We start from the raw sequence: 8,145 nt of genomic DNA, 5'->3' as shown, positions 1-8,145 counted from the left end.
CTTTTCACAGTGAGATCTATGCGATATGGCCGAGAAATGTAATTTTGATGTTAACTCCCAAACCGCTGCGCAGAAGTCAACCAAACTTCACCCAATAGTGTATTGTATCACAATCTAGTAGTTACATTTGAAAATTTTGTCTAGGACATTTTGTTTGAGCGCAATCCTCAAACTTAGGTCAAAAAAGCCATTTAAGCCTTTTCACAGTGAGATCTATGCGATATGGCCGAGAAATGTAATTTTGATGTTAACTCCCAAACCGCTGCGCAGAAGTCAACCAAACTTCACCCAATAGTGTATTGTATCACATTCTAGTAGTTACATTTGAAAATTTCGTTCTAGGACATTTGGTTTGAGCGCAATCATTAAACTTAGGTCAAAAAAGCCATTTAAGCCTTTTCACAGTGAGATCTATGCGATATGGCCGAGAAATGTAATTTTGATGTTAACTCCCAAACCGCTGCGCAGAAGTAAACCAAACTTCACCCATTAGTGTATTGTATCACAATCTAGTAGTTACATGTGGAAATTTGGTTCTAGGACATTTGATTTGAGCGCAATCCTCAAACTTAGGTCAAAAAAGCCATTTAAGCCTTTTCACAGTGAGATCTATGCGATATGGCCGAGAAATGTAATTTTGATGTTAACTCCCAAACCGCTGCGCAGAAGTCAACCAAACTTCACCCAATAGTGTATTGTATCACAATCTAGTAGTTACATTTGAAAATTTTGTTCTAGGACATTTTTTTTTAACGCAATCATCAAACTTAATTAAAAAAGTCATTTAAGCCTTTTCACAGTGAGATCTATGCGATATGGCCGAGAAATGTAATTTTGATGTTAACTCCCAAACCGCTGCGCAGAAGTCAACCAAACTTCACCCATTAGTGTATTGTATCACAATCTAGTAGTTACATGTGGAAATTTGGTTATAGGACATTTGATTTGAGAGCAATCCTCAAACTTAGGTCAAAAAAGCCATTTAAGCCTTTTCACAGTGAGATCTATGCGATATGGCCGAGAAATGTAATTTTGATGTTAACTCCCAAACCGCTGCGCAGAAGTCAACCAAACTTCACCCAATAGTGTATTTTATCACAATCTAGTAGTTACATTTGGAAATTTAGTTCTAGGACATTTGATTTGAGCGCAATCTTCAAACTTAATTAAAAAAAAGTCATTTAAGCCTTTTCACAGTGAGATCTATGCGATATGGCCGAGAAATGTAATTTTGATGTTCACTCCCAAACCGCTGCGCAGAAGTCAACCAAACTTCACCCATTAGTGTATTGTATCACAATCTAGTAGTTACATGTGGAAATTTGGTTCTAGGACATTTGATTTGAGCGCAATCCTCAAACTTAGGTCAAAAAAGCCATTTAAGCCTTTTCACAGTGAGACCTATGCGATATGGCCGAGAAATGTAATTTTGATGTTAACTCCCAAACCGCTGCGCAGAAGTCAACCAAACTTCACCCAATAGTGTATTGTATCACAATCTAGTAGTTACATTTGAAAATTTTGTTCTAGGACATTTTGTTTGAACGTATTCATCAAACTTAATTAAAAAAGTCATTTAAGCCTTTTCACAGTGAGATCTATGCGATATGGCCGAGAAATGTAATTTTGATGTTAACTCCCAAACCGCTGCGCAGAAGTCAACCAAACTTCACCCAATAGTGTATTGTATCACAATCTAGTAGTTACATTTGAAAATTTTGTCTAGGACATTTTGTTTGAGCGCAATCCTCAAACTTAGGTCAAAAAAGCCATTTAAGCCTTTTCACAGTGAGATCTATGCGATATGGCCGAGAAATGTAATTTTGATGTTAACTCCCAAACCGCTGCGCAGAAGTCAACCAAACTTCACCCAATAGTGTATTGTATCACATTCTAGTAGTTACATTTGAAAATTTCGTTCTAGGACATTTGGTTTGAGCGCAATCATTAAACTTAGGTCAAAAAAGCCATTTAAGCCTTTTCACAGTGAGATCTATGCGATATGGCCGAGAAATGTAATTTTGATGTTAACTCCCAAACCGCTGCGCAGAAGTAAACCAAACTTCACCCATTAGTGTATTGTATCACAATCTAGTAGTTACATGTGGAAATTTGGTTCTAGGACATTTGATTTGAGCGCAATCCTCAAACTTAGGTCAAAAAAGCCATTTAAGCCTTTTCACAGTGAGATCTATGCGATATGGCCGAGAAATGTAATTTTGATGTTAACTCCCAAACCGCTGCGCAGAAGTCAACCAAACTTCACCCAATAGTGTATTGTATCACAATCTAGTAGTTACATTTGAAAATTTTGTTCTAGGACATTTTTTTTTAACGCAATCATCAAACTTAATTAAAAAAGTCATTTAAGCCTTTTCACAGTGAGATCTATGCGATATGGCCGAGAAATGTAATTTTGATGTTAACTCCCAAACCGCTGCGCAGAAGTCACATAAACTTCACCCAATAGTGTATTGTATCACATTCTAGTACACTGTAAAAAAAAAAAAAGTTGCGTCAACTCAAAATTTCAAGGCAACAAACTTCGATACAATTTTAAGTTGGAAAATTAAACTAAACATTTTAAGTTTTGCTTCTGAGTTTGCTCAACTCTGAGTTTTGATTTTTATCAACTTCACAGTGAGTTCTACTAACTTACAATTTTAGATTGTAATAACTTGTAATCCGAACTTCAGCTAACTTTTCCCTTAATTGGACTAACTTATAATTTTACATTGTATTAATTTTTTATTTTTATTTGCGCTAACTCGCTCCAAAATTCTACTAACTCATAATTTTACTTTGTAGTAACTTTTAATCCTAACTTCAACTCTCTCCTAAATTTGAGTAACTTATAATTTTACATTGTAATAACTTTTCAATGTAATTTGTGCTTACTCTCTCCTAAATTCTAACTTAATATTTTACATTGTAATAACATTTAATCCTTACTTCCACTAACTGTACTTTAAATTGTACTAATTTATAATATTGTAATGAATCCTCTGTAAGTTCTTACACAGAATGCACTTCTGAGTAAAAAGTGCACATAACCCAATTAGTTGGGTTAAGTAAGTATATACTATACCTACCTAAGAATATAATTGATAATGTTTTATCAAATGCATAAATCAAATGTTGAAATAAGTGGAGATGCAATAAATATATTCAAAACATTTGTTTTATTAAAACTCTACGAGCATCAAATCTCTTCCAACAGGGCCAAGTGCATTTATTGCAAACTAATGAGTGACAGCATATTGTGCCATCTTGTAGTATCATCAAACACAAGTAATGTATACAAGACCATAGCGAATCAGTATGATGTACAACTATGAATGTACTAAATCTGTTTAAAGGTTACTGAGCAACATAATTTCTGGTCTCAAAATTTCAAGCATGTCATCTATAGAATATCATACGGAACCAATATGATAAATAAGTATGAATCTTCCGAGTGCAACAACTTCAGGTCTCAAAATCGCACGAACAAGACCATACAGAACTCGTATGAATCGAAAACATACAACGTGATCACAAGAACAAGACCATACAGAACACGTATGAATCAAAAATATAAAACATGTGAGCTGTACCTAACTTTTAGAGGTCAACAACTCCAAATCCAGAACTTTTGGATTTACTGAAGGAGTTTGTTTTTGAGCGATCTGACCCTTGCAGAGAGGTCTGCTCCAAGTTCCATGAACACCTTCTGCACAGTTTCGAATGTGTACCTGAGATCTTTTGGGTACTGGATGTTTAAAGCATAGATCAGTCCAAAGAGGTAGGCAAAAGCAGTTGGTAGGTCAGGAAGATCTTGAAGGACAATCTCTTCTTCCACAACAACAGCCACACTCACGACACTTTGAGGCACTGTGGTGTCATCATCCTCCAGCACAGTGAGGATACCCACAGTGAGGCCCTTCGTCTGCTCCTCATCTGGGTCAGTGGCCTTGTGTTGAGAGACATGAAAAGACCAACACATGGATTGCAATACATTAGTCATTAAAATACTGTGAATCAGAATAAGCTCCAACTCTAAAATATCTCCACATTATTAAATAAAAATTTCTTTCCAAACAGAATTAATTATAAGCTTGACATATTAACTATTTCCACCCCACACCCCATAATCAACATCTTAACCCCCATACACACATCAAGTGACATTAATTGGGCTGCACCAAGTCATAGCCAGGACAGTAAAACTAGAAGACACATTGTTGGGGAACAAGTAGGACAGAGAGGTAATGGTTGAAGTCAACCTTAAGTACAGCACTATACGTAAATATAGTTTAATTACATAATTTACAATTTCTGTTATAAAAACTCACAAGACAGGTTCTGAAGAGCTTCTCCTGGCTCTCACGGAGATACAAGGGAAGGCCCTTTAAAGCTGCAGTTTGTCGATGTGCAGTGATGTCAGATGTCTGAAACAAGAGTTGCATGAAACATGACAAGAAATAGAGTAGGCATGCAGGCAAATGTCCTCTTCCATATCCCCGAAAAATCCTGTTGGTAGCATGTCAAACATTTACAAAGCGTTATTAAATTACTACATCGAGAACTCACCACTTGATCCAAGCTGTTAAGGACCTGATCCATCTCTGACAGAGAAGCTGTCCTTCTCGCTCGATAGAGTTTCAGGAGCCTACAGGTGTTTTGTTGGAGGGCTTCTTTAAAGTTCTCCAGGAGGTTTCTATTTGTGATCCGATAAAACTCTTCTCTAATCTGTTGGAAAAATGTGAACTGGAAATTTGAATCCTCATTACAAAGTCATAACAATTTCAAGTTTATCTTTGTGTTAAAATGGGCATTGTGATCAACACACTTTTAAAAATGAACAGAAACACAACATAATATTCTTAGTTCACCTGCTTACCTCTTCCTCACAAAATAGAGCAGGCCAACGTTCCAGTATCTCTGAAACCATAGGTTGCAACTCCACGATCTCCCTGCGCCTCAGGGAGAAAGTCAGCTCCATATTTTGTCTGATGAGTGCAACATCCTTGTTCTTCCTCTTGAAATCCTCAACTAGAACCAGTCTTTCATTCTCCAGTGAGTCATCATTATAATTTTCTGGATGGTCAGGGAGATGGTTAATTTCGCCTCTCTTTGCTCTCTTCAGAGAAGGACCTGTGCTTGCATCTTCACTGCCCCTCTTCCTCTGGTTAATGCTAACCTCAGTACAGCCTGCCTGACGCAGCTTGGACCTGTAATTACCAAGTTTGTATTTTATGCTTGTTTTCCATCCGCCATATCCAGTTTCATTGCCTGGTTCTCGAAGGCATGGATGTCTACCGATGAGAGCAGAAGCAACTGACTCAATCTGGTCATGATCAGGATAGGCTTTCAGTTCAAACACTGCCTGAGCGATCTTGTCCAAAATGTCTATCTTCATGTCTCTGGTTAAGGTGATACCTTTCTTCGTTCTTTCATATGCCTCATTGCCTTTGCGCAGCCTCAACTCCACATCGTAGGAGAAGGACGGGATGGGAAAAGGTGAAGGCCACCCTGAGACACTTCGCAGATGGTTCCTGATGAAAGCTGAGGGACTCTGGAATGACTCTCTGCTGGATAAACTGGCTGTGTCCAGGGAAGACTCTGAACCAACAGAGTCTGACTCTTGCTGAACAAGTGGAAATGTCTCATCCCAAAGAATGTGCAATATCGCACGCTCAGGTGGCAAATCATGGATGTCAATCAAATTACACGGAGCATTATTGAAGTCTGGGTCCTCATATTGTAACGCGAAGCTACCTTGAAGTTCAAGTTTTTCCTTAAGGATGTTTTGCAATTCTTCAACTGATTCAGGTACCTCAGGAATCGTCACTTTACGGGACATTCGTGGGGAGATTTTTACTAACAGCAGCATTCCAGCCTGTTTCACAAGAAAGAAGAACAAAACACAGATGGGTTAAGTTGCAAATGGTTTCAAACAAGGCAAGTTAAATTTATATACAATGTATAGCAATGACTTAGACAGTGTTGTTCTACCTGCAAAGCAATATAAGAGTGAGTTGGAGCAACATTTAACTTGGTTCATTTACCTTTCTGTGTCTCTTCAATGGAGCAGGCACACTTTTGGAGTCACCAGCACCTTCCCTCCCACTGTGTACGCAACCAATGGGTGATAGTCGTTGAGAGCCTGAGGATCAAAAATTTCAATGTCTGCATAGATGCTCTCCACAAGCTCATAAGACCTAAAATGTTCAAGGTACCAAGATGTGAGCTTTTTGCCAACAAAGGCTACTTTTTCAGGGTCAACCACTATGGTCACGATTTTGTAGAATTCTGGCAGACCACTGCAGTGTCCAGATGACAGAATCATACCCTCGACATATCGGGTCCCATGAAAATAAATGTCTTTAGAAAGGGACACAGTTTCAAGATGTGGATACTTTCTCTGAATCACTGTGTGCAAGTCAGCATCCAAAGAAGATATTTTGATGTCAGTTACTTTCTCCACATGTAACATTGGCTTGAAAAGACTCTGGCTATCAAACTGGCATGCCATCATCTGTTGGTGTTTTACTGACAGCGTGAGGAGTACATTTTTAAAGTTTTGAACATCATGCATAGTCTTCTTGAAGAAGCTGTGTTTTGATTCAAATCTCATCGTCCATAATTCCACCAATGGGCCAAAACAGCGTAGAAGGTAAGGATAATGGTCAGCAAAGTGGTGCTTTGGGCGCAGGCTAAAATCAGGAAAAGTGTCTGTGAGCAGGCTTCTGTGATCAGACAACTTGATCTCCAAGTAATGCAATATTTCCTCTGAAAAAACAGGTGAGACAACTATTTCGACTATTTCTTTGAGGTCCATCAGTATTTCCCATGCAGGTTCTTGTTCTGGCACACTCTTTCCGATGAGAAGAGGGAGGAATCGTAATAAAGACCAATTTTCGTGGCCATTGCCACCAATAGTGCCCTTTTCAACATTTGCCTTAGAAATTACCTTTGGTTTATTTACCCTGTCAGAATATTTGTACGGAAATGAATTGATTAGGCTATTTAGTCTGTCCAAAGTAATATACCCTTTTGAAATCAAGTTTTTCAGGCATAAAGACAGTTCAACAGGTATAACACCTTCAAAAAAATCATGCAAAATGTCTGGGGGGAAGCCAGTGACAGGGTGAAAATCTGACAGATGCTGACTTAAAACACATTCATTTTTAACACCGTTTACATGAGGAACATTTTCAAGACGAAGTTTTAGCAGACATGTATCATGCTGTTCTCTAGAACGCAGCTGAAAATCAGAAATTGCAGTAGTTGCTATTTCACCCCGATTCGTTAAACAAAATCTACAAAAATTATTTACATTGAAATTCTCCTGAAAGCCGGCAAGTCCATGAGCTCCTAAATTGTCTGCACAGACACAAAATACTGAACCTTTTACATAGTTGTTAAGCGTTTGCACAAAGACCCCAGTTTGTTCCAGTGACTTTAAATCCTTAATTAAAGGACTAAAAAACTTTTCAAAACCAAACTGCTTTACATCAGAAGTCTTTCCAAGAAGAGCTAGATGAATTGAGTGTAAGGACGAACGAAATTTGGAGGGTAAATTAAGAATAACCCAGTAAACAGCTGTTATTTTATGAATTTTCTTTGACGTGCCTAACGGGTTACACAACTCAAAATCATCTATGTATAAACCTAATGCAATATGCAGCTCCTGTTCTCCAAAATTTTGCTTAAAGTAAAGGCCATCTTGAAAAGTTTTGTAAAACCCTGGAATAGACTCTTCACTGAAAACAATTTTTTCAAGAAACTCTGCTCTATTGAATAAAAGCTCAATAACCTGATTCACAGAAACATAAACAAAGTATTTTCTTGAAGTCCGGTCATACAGTAACTCAGTTGGTTCAATGATGGAGAAATGCTCCCTGAAATACTTGTTTCTCCTATAATCTGTTGATAATGTACCTTTTTCTGATGTGGTAACAAGTACTGGATTTTTTTCTAACACAGTGTTACTTATCTCTTGAATAACTTCTTCCTCAACTTCAATATTATGTTTCGCAAATACCTCCTTGAGAATTTCAGTTGTATGAAATTTGGATTGGGACAAAATATAACTAAATTCATCTATAATTTCTTGTATTGCATGTTTTGACACATGTAGCAGGCATTGCATGCGAAGAA

At 37.7% G+C, this 8,145-nt stretch overlaps 1 protein-coding gene across 1 annotated transcript; it reads right to left on the bottom strand.

Moving 5' to 3' along the window:
- Positions 1-3,192: 3,192 nt before the first annotated feature.
- Positions 3,193-6,134, bottom strand: LOC130920790 (uncharacterized). The gene is made up of 5 exons (XM_057844251.1): positions 6,051-6,134; positions 4,883-5,881; positions 4,573-4,731; positions 4,335-4,430; positions 3,193-3,952 (listed from the first exon to the last, which is right to left on the bottom strand). The coding sequence occupies exons 2-5, from the start codon at positions 5,873-5,875 to the stop codon at positions 3,641-3,643; spliced, it is 1,560 nt and encodes a 519-aa protein (XP_057700234.1). The 5' UTR covers positions 5,876-5,881; positions 6,051-6,134; the 3' UTR covers positions 3,193-3,640.
- Between the last annotated feature and the right edge of the window lie 2,011 nt (positions 6,135-8,145).

Source organism: Corythoichthys intestinalis, chromosome 8 (assembly GCF_030265065.1).
Source record: "Corythoichthys intestinalis isolate RoL2023-P3 chromosome 8, ASM3026506v1, whole genome shotgun sequence".
NCBI lineage: Eukaryota > Metazoa > Chordata > Actinopteri > Syngnathiformes > Syngnathidae > Corythoichthys > Corythoichthys intestinalis.
The sequence above is the reverse complement of the archived record's forward strand: the minus strand, read 5'-3'. Positions and strand labels throughout refer to the sequence as shown.

Excerpts from the sequence above, each read along its gene's own strand:
- LOC130920790 (XM_057844251.1), bottom strand. The coding sequence starts at position 5,875 with ATGCTGCTGTTAGTAAAAATCTCCCCACGAATGTCCCGTAAAGTGACG. Across the intron at positions 4,431-4,572 it reads TTAACAGCTTGGATCAAGTG|ACATCTGACATCACTGCACA; the intron begins GTGAGTTCTCGA and ends CTCTTGTTTCAG. Across the intron at positions 3,953-4,334 it reads AGCTCTTCAGAACCTGTCTT|GCCACTGACCCAGATGAGGA; the intron begins GTGAGTTTTTAT and ends TCTCAACACAAG.